General features: G+C 35.1%; 1 protein-coding gene across 2 annotated transcripts in view; it reads right to left on the reverse strand.

The window, feature by feature from the left end:
- Positions 1 to 15,236, reverse strand: part of SMC5 (structural maintenance of chromosomes 5) — a 98,089-nt gene that overhangs the window by 36,629 nt on the left and 46,224 nt on the right. For both annotated transcript variants that reach the window (XM_066368009.1, XM_066368008.1), the window contains exons 10-11: positions 12,444 to 12,598; positions 7,831 to 7,944 (exon numbers count right to left, since the gene is read on the reverse strand). In XM_066368009.1, the coding sequence (XP_066224106.1) occupies positions 7,831 to 7,944; positions 12,444 to 12,598 (269 nt within the window). The remainder of the gene's footprint in view (positions 1 to 7,830; positions 7,945 to 12,443; positions 12,599 to 15,236) is intronic.

The raw sequence follows: 15,236 nt of genomic DNA on the forward strand, positions 1-15,236 counted from the left end.
ACCTCAAATTTATACTACAAAGGTGGAAAGGTGGAACAATCAAAACAGTACGGTATTGACAAAAAAAAAATTAGACACAGACCAATGAAAGAGAATCCAGAGCCCAGAAATAAACCCATACATATATGAGTAAATAATTTTTGACAAAGGAGCCAAAAACATACAACAGAGAAAGGAAAGCCTCTTCAATAAATGGTGCTGGGAAAATGAGAACACCACATGCAAAAGCATAAATTTTTGTGTATGGTAACAGCAGTCTAATTTATCTAAAATGGATTATAAACTTGAACGTAAACCCTGAAAATATAAAATACAAAGAAAACAGAAGCTCTAACCTTACAAACTTTTTGATCTTACAGGGGTTTTTGTAAATTTGATCCCAAAAGCAGAAGAGCAAAAATAAATGAACAGGATTACCTCAAACTAAAAAGCTTCTAAACAGCAAAAGAAACCATTAAAATGAAAAGCCAACCAATTAAATGAGAAAATATTTTCAAATGATACCTCCAGTAAGGGGGTAATGTCCAAAATTTATAAAGAACTTGTCCAACTCAACAACTAAAAACAATCCTATTAAAAAACAGGCAGAGGACCCAAACAGACACTTTTCCCAAGAATACAGATTGATGGCCAAGAGGTATATGAAATGATGCTCAACCTTAACAGTTATAAGGGAAATGCAAATTAAAACTATAATGAGATACTACCTCACACCTGTTAGAAGGGCTACTATCAAGATAAGAAATAAAAAATAAAAAGTGTTGGAGAAGATGTGAAGAAAAGAGAATCCTGATACAATGTTGGTGGTAATGTAAATTGGTGCAGTCTTTACAGAAGACAGCAAACAGTATGGTGGTTCCTCAAAAAATTAACAATAGAACTACCATATGACCCCAGCAATCTTTCTTCTGGGTATCTAATTTGAAAACACTTATAAATATATACATGTACCCCAATGTGTACTGAAGCATTATTCACAAGAGCCAAGACAATGGAAACCTAAGTGTCCTTCAATAGATAAATGGATAAAGAAGAGATGGCACATATAAATAATGGAATACTATTCAGCTATAAAGAAATAACAAAATACTGCTATTTATGACAACATGGATGAATTCTGAGTATCATGCTAAATGAAGTAAGTCAGAAGGAAAAAGACAAGAACCATATGATTTCACTCATATGTGGGATATAAAACAGAAAGAAATGAGTGAACACACAAAACAAATTCACTGATAAAGACAACAGTATGGTGGTTACCAGAGGGGAAAAGGATTAAAGGAGGATGAAGAGGGTAGAGGGTGAAACACCTGGTGAATGAAGGACACTATACTTTGGTGGTAAGCACAACCACACAAAGTGCAACATATAGATGATATATTATATAGATTTGTACATCTGAAACTTATGCACTGCTTTTGAATAATGTAACTCCAATGAATATACTTTAAAAAAGGAAAAGACAGAGAAAGAACAAGTAAAAAGACCCATTTGTAAAGATATGACTTTATCCACAGACAGTCCAATGGAATCTATAAAGATACTAGAGTTCAATAGGATACAAGGTCAATCAGTGTTAAAAAAAAATTAATTATATGTCTATGCACTAACAATGAACTGGAAAATGAATTTTAGAAATCCATTTTTAATACTGTCAAAAAAACATAAAATATTTAAGAACATATAAGACAAATGATGTCCAAGAATTATACACTGAAAAAGGCAAAACAATTAATGAAGGCATGATACAACAGTGAAACTGAAGAATCATAGTGGCACAGATTAGCAATTCTTAAAACTACTTTCACAGAATTCTAGACTTGAACAAATGAGTAAGTGTATTGATAAGGAGGGCTTATGTTTTTCACTGCTACAAAAGTAAATTACAAACACGCAAAGGAGAAAGACTAGAAAGTACCCTCTTGTGTTAGATTATAATTGAAAATATCAGTATAAACTCATAGTGCACTAATGCTTTCTTGATAACTATAGAAATATAGAAATAAGAATTTGCAAGGAAGGGCTTAGAAGAAGTGAAGACACTAGCAGCAATGAACTTGGTTTCTGAAAGGAAGGGTTCTTTAGGAAAATCACTGATTAAAAGGCCTAGACTGCCTGGCCAGGCAGTGGCGCAGTGGATAGAGCGTCTGACTGGGATGCGGAAGGACCCAGGTTCGAGACCCCGGGGTTGCCAGCTTGAGCATGAGCTCATCTGGCTTGAGCAAAAAGCTCACTAGCATGGACCTAAGGTCACTGGCTTGAGCGGGGGGTTACCCAGTCTGCTGAAGGCCCACGGTCATGGCACATATGGGAAAGCAATCAATGAACAACTACGATGTTGCAACGAAAAACTGATGATTGATGCTTCTCATCTCTCTCCGTTCCTGTCTGTCTGTCTATATCTATCCCTCTATCTGACTCTCTCTCTGTCCCTGTAAAAAAATAAAAAATTAAAAAATTTAAAAAATTAAAAAAAACTTTTTTAAAAAGGCCTAGACTAAGTTCAAGATGAGTCAACATCTTGTTCTCAAAAAGTACCTAGTGCTCAAAATATAATGGCAATATATCAACAGATCACAGGAATCAACTTGAGGAAGGTATCACTGGCCAAATCTGGGACAATATGAGCATTAAAATAATGATAGTAATAAATTATAATCCATAATAAAATAAAATTGTATGAATCTATGACATAGTAAGTAAATAAAAAAAGAAAAAGCTCTTTCTCATAGAATGCTGTTAATATATATAGATAGAATGACTTAGAATCATCTATCCTTAAACCTACTAGATTCACAAATAACAGGATAAAACATAGTCAAAGTATCTCTACACACGTAATTACAAAGAGAAAACAGTTTTGTAAAATTCTGACTCTAAGTGACAAGGGTTCTGAATTGAGGAAAAGCTTTGATGCCGTGGTGTTTGATGTTCTCAAGGTCACACCAGAAGAATATGCGGATCAGATAACGTTAATGGACGTCCCAGTATTTAAAGCCATTCAACCAAATGAGCTTTCAAGTTGTGGGTGGAATAAAAAAGAAAAATACAGTTCCGCACCAAATCCAGGCATTACATGACTTTCACATTTGCTTATGGGCAATTATATCTACAAGAAACGCGAGGTTTTCTCTAATGCAGAAAACTGCACCCAACTGAACTGAGCTGTGTAGGAATAGATGTAATTTGCGCACAAATACAGACACATGTATAAGTCCTCTCAAACAACTACCAGCTACTTCAGGTTACCACATGCGTTATGAGCCATACCCAACCACATTTAGTATTGCAACTTTCCACCCAATTTCAGATAAACACTTTTAATTGACCCACTACATAATTCACAAACAAACCCTTACAATGCCTGCTTCCACAAGCCAACTTCAGGTCTTTTTAAAAGCAAAGTACCTTATTTATTATATTTGTATATTTCTTGACAATTTAAAATGTGTAAAACTGTGCCATCATTTTCCCCAATAGACCCAGGGGGTTTCAATTGTACAATTTTGCACAGCATGATGACTTTTAGCAATGTATACATTGGGTTATAGCAAAACTAACTATACTTCGCAACGGAGAAACAAAACAAATAGGGCAAAATGTAAATAATTAGTGAATCTGGGTAAAAGATACAAAGAATTTCCATATATATTCTTGTACCTTTTCTGTAAGTTTAAAGTAATATCAAAATAAAAAATTATTTAAAAGAAATAGAATGAAGGTATAAATTAAACAATATTGATGAAACAATACTGGCATGAATCAAACTATCGATGATGACACTAGCATGTAAGGCTCATTTTAGTTTGTAAAATGGATTAAGTGGTTATAGTAAGTAAAACTAAATTACAAAATGAAAAAAAATAATTTCCTTTTCAACTCCCTTTCATTACTTCCATCATACCAAGGAGAAAGTTGCTGTTAAGGACATATTGTCAGCATGTCCTTAACCCCTTATTATCTCCCCTATTTAAAAAAAAAAAAAATGTTCTCTACTTTCAGTACATAACAGTGCAGATCTAGGTTTTACTATAAGTGTGCATTATCATCCGTACTGTTATGCAAATTATTTCTTTTCTAAATTGGTAGAGGTATTAACCTCGCTTCAGAACATTTTGACTAATAAGTAATTTAAAGAAAAATATTAAAATAATAGTATAGTTAGCACTATAAATTGTGATGATAGAACACAGTAGTATACAAAATCGCAAAAACTGTGAGGATGGTTTAGAAAATGTTCACTGATATACAGAACCACAGGAGATGGTTACATACAATAAATTTCACAATTTAAAACTTAAAAAGTCATACACATAAGAGGAAACTCTGGTTGATTTCTAGTTTCATGCCATTGTGATCAGAGAAAATGCTTGATATGATTTCAATCTTTTTAATTTGTTGAGACTGCTCTGTGCCCTAACATGTGGTCTATCCTAGAGAATGTACCATGAGCAGTTGAAAAGAATATATATTCTGCTGCTTTAGGGTGAAAGGTTCTGAAGGTATCTATTAAATCCAGTTGATCTATTCTAGTGTGTCCTTTAAGGCTGCTTTTTCTTTAATTTTCTTTCTTGAGGATTTTTCTAGTGATGTTAGTGGAGTACTAAAATCCCCTACTATTATTGTATTGCTGTTGATCTCGCCCTTTATATCATCAAAGTCTGCCTTTATATATTTAGGTATTCCTATATTAGGTGCGTAGATATTTATAATGGTTATATCTTCTAGTTGGATTGCTCCCTTTATCATTATGTAGTGACCTTCTTTATCTCTTAGTATGGCCTTTGTTTTAAAGTCCATTTTGTCTGATATAAGTATTGTTACTCCAGCCTTTTTTTCATTTCCATTTGCATGAAATAATTTTTTCCATCCTTTTACCTTCAGTCTATGTGTACTTTTTGTTTTGAAGTGTGTCTCTTGTAGACAGCATATGTATGGGTCCTGTTTTCTTATCCACGCAGCTAACCTTTTGACTGGATCATTTACATTTAAGGTTATTATTGATATGTAGTTGTTTACTGCCATTTTATTCTTTAAAGCTTTATTCCTCTTTCACTATATTCTTTTCTCTTTTTGTTCTGTTTACAACAGGCCCTTAACATTTCTTGCAGCATTGGTTTGGTTGTAATGAATTCCTTGAGTTTTTTTTTTTTAATCTGGGAAGCTTTTTATTTCTCCTTCAATTTTAAACGATAGCCTTGCCAGATAAAAAAGTCTCAGTTGTAGGCACTTATTCTGTATTACTTTGAATATTTCTTGCCATTGTCTTCTAGCCTAAAGTGTTTCTGTTGAGAAGTCGGATGTCATCCTTATGGGGGATCCTTTGCAGGTTATAGCCTTCTTTCCTCTAGCAGCTTTTAATATTTTCTCTTTATCTCTTAGCTTTGGAATTTTAATTATGATGTGTCTTGGTGTAAATTTCTTTGGGTTTCTCTTTAATGGAGTTCTCTGTGCTTCTTGAACTTGTGACTTTTTCCTGCATCAATTTAGGGAAGTTTTCCGCTATTTCATTGAACAAGGTTTCTATCCCTTGTTCTTTCTCTTCTTCATCAGGAACCCATATGATGTGGATGTTGTTTCTCTTTAGGTTGTCACAGAGCTCTCTTAGAGTTTTTTCAGATTTTTTTCAGCCTCTTCTTTTTACTGCTCCACTTCTGTGTTTTCGTTTATCTTGTCTTCTAAATCACTGATTCAATCCTCTGCTTCATCCAGCCGGCTATTAATTGCTTCTAGTGTAGTCTTCATTTCTAATATTGTATTTGTCATTTCCAACTGGTTCTTCATTATTTCAATGTCCTTTTTGATGCTTGTAATCTCTTTATTTATGTGTTCATTGTGTCTATCCATTGTTCTAAGATCTTTCAGCATTCTAATAATCTTTATTTTAAACTCTGCATCCAGTAGTTTGGTTATTTCCTTATCACTCAGTTCATTTTCTGGAGATTGTCTTGTTGATTCATTTGGATTGCACTTCTCTGTCTTCCCATTATGTCTGTATGTTTGGGTGTGTTGTTTCTAGAGCTGGTCGAGTCTAGGGTTGGTGCTGTCTATCTCCAACTTTCAGTTGTGTTATTTCTATGTCTTCTTGGGTTGGCATCAGTTGTTCATAATATACTGTCGGATTTGGCTTTTCTAGAAGAGCCACTTTGAAGTCTTGATCTGTTTGTTTTCTTCTCAGTTTTCTTAACTCGGTGGTAGTCTTGTTTACTGATCTCAGCGGGGGCTTATTTGAAATTCAAGAGAAAACTCTGGTCCTACTGATGAGACACTTTGGAAAGTTAATTATTACAGCAAAAAATATATATAAGTAAATTTAAAAAAAAAAAAACAAAAAAACCCCAAAGGTCAAATTTTCAAGAACTTATGATGTCACATTACCAATACATGGTTCAAATCCTCAGCACAGGGGAAACCTGTTTCTGAGGTAAAGCATGGTACTCAGTGTAGGCAGAGTTGGCCTACAAAACAGAAATCATCAAACACCGAGTGATCTCTCTTCATAATGTGCTATATCTCACAGACTTGTAACGCACGCAACCAACTTCTTCAGTGAGTTCTGATACCAGATCAGTAACTCACTGGTTAGGCTTAATTAGTTCTAAAATATACAATGTTTAACTTTTTAGAGTCTATTTTATAATTTTATACATTGAACCTTTTTAATCCAGTCACTATATATTTATATTCCCTGCCAACTCCCAACCCAGACGGATGACAATATAGTAAAAGCCAAAGAAATTAAGAAATCTTTCTAATAACTTGTGCACCAGAGAAACAGAAGCCCACTTGAGCTGATTCAGGGTCCTGTCCTCACTCAGACTTACTAGCAAAGGTTTAAACAAAACAAAATCTAAACCTAATCTTTTTTCTTTCTTTTTTTTTTAAATTTTTATTTGTTGATTTTAGTGAGAGAGGAAGGGAGAGAGAGAAAGAGACAGGAATACTGCTCTGTTCCTGTATGTGCCCTGACCAGGGATCAAACCAACAACCTGTGTGCTTCAAGATGATGCTCCAACCAACTGAGCTATCCAACCAGAGCTCTAAATCTAATCTTTTAAAGAAGTAAAAGGCATATGCAAAAAAAAAAAGAAATCTTACTGACAATACATATAGCATACAAAGCTAACAATATACACTACATATTACATAGATATATAACAATATACACATAATAAATGCAATTGCTAACAAGCACTACATAAATACTTTTCCATTTATAAACCGATTTGATCCTCATAAAAATCTTTTGAAGTAGACAGTATTATCACCATTTTAGAGGTGAGGAAACTGAGGCATAAAACATTTAGGCAACTTGCCCAAGTTAGCAGCAAAGCCAGAATTCAAATCCTGGCAGCCTAATTGTACAGCCTAAGCTCTTAACTCTTAAGGCATGCTGCCTTTCCATGGCTTAGATTTTTGGTCAGCGATGTTTTCTAGTTATATAAAGGATTCTCATTAAAAAAAAAACCAAAAAACAACTGGTTTAATTTATATTACAAACAAAAACATTATAAAGATGTTCAACATCAAAGGCCCATCATTATGATGTTTCTATCTCTTCAATGACAGAGAATTACTCTTCATATTAATTCCAAATGATAATTTCAAAATAGTATGGTACAGAGGGAATTATTGGCTGTTTTTCTTTTTTATAAAACAAATTCATTCCCCAATAATAGCATAGATGGAACAGAAATTAACAAAATTGAGTGACTTACACAAAAGTTACTGCTGGTAAAATTAGTTATTTTCACTTTCTGCTCAAGTTTGAATTTTTATATTCCCCAGAATTGCCAAGTGAATCAAAACATTATGTTGGTTTATACTTGCCTCTTTGAGGAAAACCTCCATATCTTCTTGACTCTCAAACACAAAGGCTCTCAAGTCATTTGATGGAATATGATTTTCAATATATTTGGCATTTTTATTATCTTTCATATTTATCTAAACAAAACAAAACAAAAGGTTATTTTCATGAAACCCAAACTGATCACTACAAGTAATATTTAACTTAGATTTATTTAATTACATAAAATTTAATTACAGAATAAGGAAAACAAAAAAGTTGGTACTGAAGGGTCAACATCTATTTAATCTAATTTACTATCCAGAAACATCCAATACATAAACAATCTTAGACTGTGACCTAGAAGTATAAACATTTCTCATCTGTCCCCAAACTTTTAACATTTTTCTTCTTAATCTTCAAGAGGAATTCATACAATACATGGCAATAACTGAGTCATAGAGAAACACAAAGAACTGAGGAAAACTTTATGAAATGAATAAAAAATAAACTAGCTATGGATTAATTCTAATTATTAGTACCTTCAGGAGAAACCTGAGGTTTGTACCACTAGAGCTAAAAATATAACTTATTTTAAAATATTAATTAATTAGGCTTTTATATATGCTGAAACTCGGTGGTACTGAAGATAAAAAGTGCAGGAAAAACTGTTTCAAGGAGAGTACAATCTATTATTTATCGCAAATGATATGTTGGAAAGCAAAGTATTACAAATCTCCATAAACAGAGGTATATAAAAAATGCTATCTAGGAAATTTAAAGAAGAGAGATTAGCTCCAGCAAATGGAAATTAGCTTTAAAAAAAAAAAAAAAAGAATGCTTTATAAAAGAGAAGGTATTTATATTTTATATATAACAAACGAATAAATATTATATATAATTTATATAGAAATAAAATGCTACCTACTAGTTAAAAGCTAGGACTCTGGGGTCAGACAGACGTCCCTTCAAATTCTGTGTGACCTTAATCAAATACTACTAAAATCTCTAAAAATTTGAGTTATTTCATTCTTTAAATAAGTAGAGTATATCAGTCTATACCTCATAGAAATAAATGTGAATTTAAAAAGTTAGTACACGGCCCTGGCCAGTTGGCTCAGTGGTAGAGCGTCGGCCTGGCGTGCAAGGGGTCCCGGGTTCGATTCCCGGCCAGGGCACACAGGAGAAGCGCCCATCTGCTTCTCCACCCCTCCCCCTCTCCTTCCTCTCTGTCTCTCTCTTCCCCTCCCGTAGCCGAGACTCCACTGGAGCAAAGATGGCCCGGGCGCTGGGGATGGCTCCTTGGCCTCTGCCCCAGGCGCTAGAGTGGCTCTGGTCGCAACAGAGCGACGCCCCGGAGGGGCAGAGCGTCGCCCCCTGGTGTGCGTGCCGGGTGGATCCCGGTCGGGCGCATGCGGGAGTCTGTCTCTCTCTCCCCGTTTCCAGCTTCGGAAAAATACAAAAAAAAAAAGTGTCCGATGCACAGGTGGACAGGTACTGGGGGTGTCTCACTGCTAGGATAAAGTGTGCCCATGTGTTCTACCTGCTGCCTGACTCTGTCACCCTGCACCCCAGACCATATAAAAAAATAAAATAAAATAAAAAATAAAAAGTTAGTACAATAAAAAAAGTAGTGCAGAGCTTGCTATGTAATGCTTGCTATGTAATGCTATATAATGGCTGGCCAATCGTTACATAGAACAAAGGCAGCTCCATTTTGCCCCTCTTAACTACCATTTTCACTAGGACTCTGCAGATCACAGTGACCACAGTTTAAACCAAGAGGGATGAACATGGCTGAGAGATTCAACAGTTGTAAACACCTTTCAGGTGTTCCTGGAACAACTTACTAATCACAGACTGACCCACCTAGATTCCGAAGAGCAGATGAAATTCTCCCAGCTCCCTAGCAATGTGCATGGCAGCAGAAACTTCCAAACTCTGTAACCACCCCCCCACTCCTTCTTATTGAGGCTGACGCCTTTTTCGGCCTCAGTCCATCTGCACCCAAATGCGCTAATAAAGTCCATTGTTTTACTTCCCTTGGCCTTGTGCAAGTCCTCTCAGTGAACTTAACAAATATTACTATTTTAAATCATAGAATATTGATCAGTGTAGAAGAATGGATAAAGATACACAAGTGAACAAAACAAAATGAAAATTACATAAAATACTATCACCTGGACATAAAAACTATAAACATTTAGTGTCTTGTTTCAACAATTTTGGGGGCTACCAAATTACATTTGGAAGGAATGATACAAATGATAGAAAATGTGGGTATCTGCTATGTCTTATAGTAAGGGTAAACAAAGTAATCCCAATATGACCATAGAAAGCAAAAAAAAAAATTTTTTTTATAGCTATGATAAATGGCCTAAAACATAGCTCTCATTATCATTTTCTCCCAGATTATACTTGTCTGAGATACTCTAGCATGTGATTCTGGAGCCCCCATTTTGTATAAGCTGGTTACAGTCATTCAATTCTTTGATGGATTTTACTTGCTAATTTAGGTAATTAAGTCTCAAGGTAAAAACACAAGTAGGGAGTCATTCCTTTCCAGTAGTGACTGATTCACACTTTTCCCCAAGTGTAATGCATACTGCATTGCATTCATGGTCTGGTTTCCTGATATCCTGAAGGGAGACTGGCCACCCTGCTGGTTCTGCAGATTCATAATTTCTTAGCATGCTCCTTCTCATAAGATTGGTGAAGAAAATATTTGTTAAAGTTTGCCAAAGCCAGATCTTCACAGTCACAGTAAGACAGGTAGACATTGGAAGTATACATAGCACTTCAAGATGATCTGGTGGTTAACAACAGCATCCTGTTTCACAACTTTTAAAGTAAAATCTTTCTACATATCCGATCCTGTAACCTTTTAATAATTAATTAACATGTCACAAATGTCCTTTTATATAAAAGACCTACAGCAACATTTTTAATGGCTGCATAGAATTCTAATATAAGGATAGAGCAATTTACATAACTAAACAGTACCTTTGAAAGCTTTCTTATTTTGCCCCATCATTCTGCGAATTGTGTAAAAATATCGTTGCACACTTCTCCAATTCTATATTAAAATCGTTAGAAATAACTCAAACTCAAGAAAACATCACTAATTGACATGTTCAATGACTAAAATTTAAAAATTATATAGTTAATTTGCCTATAAAGCTGGCAGCATTTCAATTAAATCTTAAAGGCTATACTGTGTATGAGAATACAGTTGGAAAGACATGCTAGGAAAGGTAAGGGTTATTCCAGGAAGGGTAAAAAACATATCTTTTGATCCCAAAGATTTTTAAAATGAGAATATACATGAGCTAATAATCTGACTTAGCAATAGGCTACTTATTAAAAAAATCACGTGACAAGAAGATAAAAAATCTAATAAAGTTCTAAAGTATTATTTGAGTTTGGCATTTTAATAAAAATTTAACAATTACATTTGATTGTAATTATTATATTAAAGATCACAATATTTTTCTTTTCTTTTTCTTGCAATCCTTACCAAATTAATCAAAACAATAATGCTTGGGTCCACAACAGATATTCCCTTGCAAGGATCTATAACTTCATTCTTTCCTAAAGTATAAGAAATGATCTTGCAAAAACAATCCTTAAGTCATTTTTGGCTAAGTTTTAAGTTTATATTATACATGTATATAGAATATATCATTACCAAAGAATGTGGTTTTTACTTTTTATGGCCAGACAGATAGGAAGGGAGAGAGATGAGAAGCATCAATTCTTTGTTGCAGCATCTTAGTTGTTCAGACTGCTTTCTCATATGTGCCTCAACCGGGGCTGGGAATGGGAGGAATACAGCAGAGCGAGTGACCCCTTGCTCAAGCCAGTGACCTTGGCTCAAGACAGTGGCTTTGGGCTTTGAGCCAGTGAGCCCACACTGAAGCTGGCAACTTCATGGTTTTGAACCTGAGCGCTCCACATCCCAGTCCAATGCTACCACCTGGTCAGGCTTGCATACCCTATTCTTGATGAGTCATGACCATCAATAAGAATTATCAAACATTTATGAGGCCAATAACCTGTTGGTTTCACTCTCAGAAGCCTCATAATGCTTTGTCTTTGTAGCAAGTGATTTTGTCTACCAATATATGTATTTATTTAAAGCAGTTTCCTACCTCTTTGGCACCATTTAATCTATTGTCTGCTCCAACCTAAGAATAGTCATTGTCAGAAGGAACCAGCTAACAAAGCTAATTTTATACATGATTCTTAATCAATATATATTTTTTTATTTATTCATTTTAGAGGCGGGGGGGGGGGGGGAGAGAGCAGGACACATCAACTCCCATATGTGCCTTGACCAGACAAGTGCAGGGTTTTGAACTGGCGACCTCAGTGTTCCAGGTCAACGCTTTATCCACTGCACCACCACAGGACAGGCATTTTCATACTTCTTTCTAGAAAAAGTTCACAAGTGCAGTGATCAAGGGCCCTTTAAAAAGCTCATGTATGGATTCAACAGTATACTAATTGCCACAAGTCTGAAAATAAAAAACCAGGCGTATATATAAGACTAAGGATTCTTTTTTTTTTTTAATTTTTTTTTGTATTTTTCTGAAGACTAAGGATTCTTAAAACAAGTATCTATAATGATTACAATAATAAAAACAAAGTTTTTTACCGTGAGCATTATGGGTTCATAGACTCCTTGCTTAAATTTGTCCTTGTTACTCCTCAGCCATAAAACAGCATCATATGTGTCACGGTATCTCTGTCTCAGCTTAAATTCCTTTTGATTTAAAAGATTGTCAAACTGTACAATTTGATCATTCACACCTAAAATTGGAAAATGAAACAAAGTAGTGTTTCTCTGAAAACTTTCATTAGTAAAATAATCTACTAACAGTACAAACGAACTATCCTAAGATCCACAAGTTACAAACACTACTTCAAGACCCACCTTTGACAAATCATTCTCAAATTTCCAAAATGGGATATAAGATAATCTTTTTCTTTTTTAATTTATTGACTTTTAGAGAGAGCAGAAAGCAAAGAGCAGAGAGAGAGAGAAGGGGGAGAGGAACGGGAAGCATCAACTCATAGTTTCTTCTTGTATGTGCCTTAACTAGGCAAGCCTGGGATTTCACAACAGCGACCTCAGCATTCCAGGTTGACACTCTATGCACTACACCACCACTGGTCAGGCAAAAGATGATTTTTAAGCTATTGAAAACAAATAGATCACATACAAAAGTATGAGAAAACACTAGATTTCCAATCAGAAGACAATCATAATAGGCATTCAAAATTCTGAGAAAAATTATTTTCAACTTAGAATTATACATATAAAAAAATCACAAAAAAGGAATGATGAAATAAAAGATATTTTCTGAGATGCCAAGACAATAAAATTAATTCTCAAATACCTTTTCTTAGGAGGTCATCTAAAAATGTACTCTCAACAAAATTAGGGAGTAGGGTAGGAAAAAAAGAAGATATGGAATTCAGGAATAGCTTTATATTGTATAGTACAGAAAAGGATAAGACAAATTTCAGATGACTACAATGCAGGATGCCTGAGAACAATCAGTTTAGAAAGGACGAGGATGGAAGTTCCAAAACTCAAGAGAATGCCTGATAAGACATAATTTTTTTCAATTTAACACAATGCTAAAATAAATGGTGCTTTTTAAAAAAAAGTTATAACCTTTAAAAAGCTACCAATAAAAGGAAATTAGATCATAATATACTACCTGGCTCCACTATGACTAAATTTCATTGTAATAACATGAATAATACTTAATATTTTTAGCTTTTAGAACAGAGCACATAAAACTTGATTATGGTTCTCAATAAAATGTTTTCAGTCTTAAAAAAACAAAAATAAGAGTACATATTAGAGAATTTAGAATGTAAGAAGGGAAGAAAATAAAATGAAAGGAGTACTATTATTTATTTATTTAGAGAGAAAGAGGAAGAGAGAAAGGGAGAGAGATGAGAAACATCAACTTATAGTTGCATCACTTTCAGTTGTTCATTGATTGTTTTTCATGTGTCTGGATGTGGCGAGGGTGGGGTGGGGTGGGGTGGGGTGGGGTGGGGGGGCTTAAGCCAAGTAACCTCTTGCTCAAGCCAGTGACCTTGGTGTTCAAGCTAGCAACCATGGGATCATGTTGATGATCCCACGCTCAACCCAGCAATCTCAGGATTTTGAACCTGGGACTTCAGTGTGCCAGGTTGATGCTCTTATCCACTGCATCACCACCTATCTACTACACCACCACCGGTCAGGCAGGAGTACTATTTTTTAGCTTACAGTATACATTCAAGAAATAGTGACAATTGTCAAATGACAAAAAGATATATTACTCATAATAAAATCAATATTAACAAATTTTAATGATTAATAACCAAAGTTAATACAATAATCTCATTTGAATTACAATAATAGGGAGGGGAGTTATGAGCTGAAGTCATATCTAAACTAACAAAATATTGAAAGACAGTCCTTGGCTGGTTGGCCCAGTGGTAGAATGTCAGCCCAATATGTAGATATACAGGGTTTGATTCCTGGTCAGGGCACACAGGAGAAGAGACCATCTGCTTTTCCACCCTTCTCTATTCCTCCCCCCTTCCCTTTCTGCAGCCATGGTTCTATTGGTTTGAGGGCATTGGCTCCGGGAGCTGAGGATGGCTCCATGGAGTCTCTGCCTCAGGTGTTAAAAAACAGCTCAGTTGCAAACATGGCCCCAGATGAGCAGAGCATCTGCTCTAGATGGGGTTTGCCAGGTGAATCCCAGTTGAGGCACACGTGGGAGTGTGTCTCTATTTCTCTTCCTCTTACTTGGAAAAGAAGAAGAAAAAAAAGAAAAAGAAAAAGAAAGACAATGTCTAAAGTTTATGAATTAAGCTATGGTGAAATAAGAATATGCTAAAAATCTATAAAAAACTATTAGAAAAAACTGTTAAAATAGATACAAATTCATGCTCTTGAGAGAGATCAGGAGGTTAAAAGGGGTTAGCGTCACCCTTCTATTCTAGTTTTCTTTTTTTCTAACCATACACATCTAGTAGTTTGATTAACATATAAAAAAAGGTTTGGCCTAACCAGATGGTGTCACAGTGGATTGAGCATCAGACTGGGATGCAGAAGACCCAGGCTCCGTGGTCGCCAGCTTGAGCGCAGGCTCATCTGGTTTGAGCAAAAGCTCACCAGTTTGGACCCAAGGTCACTGGCTCAAGCAAGGGGTTACTCGGTCTGCTGAAGGCCCGCAGTCAAGGCACATATGAGAAAGCAATCAATGAACAACTAAGGTGTCGCAATGAAAAACTGATGATTGATGCTTCTCATCTCTCTCCATTCCTGTCTGTCTGTCCCTATCTATCCCTCTCTCTGTAAAAAAAAAAAAAAAAAGGTTTGTTGTTTTTAATGATCTGTCATATATACTGAGCAGACAGAATATAACATCTCCTC

The sequence above is a fragment of the Saccopteryx leptura genome, chromosome 2 (genome assembly GCF_036850995.1).
Source record: "Saccopteryx leptura isolate mSacLep1 chromosome 2, mSacLep1_pri_phased_curated, whole genome shotgun sequence".
NCBI classification, from domain to species: Eukaryota; Metazoa; Chordata; class Mammalia; order Chiroptera; family Emballonuridae; genus Saccopteryx; species Saccopteryx leptura.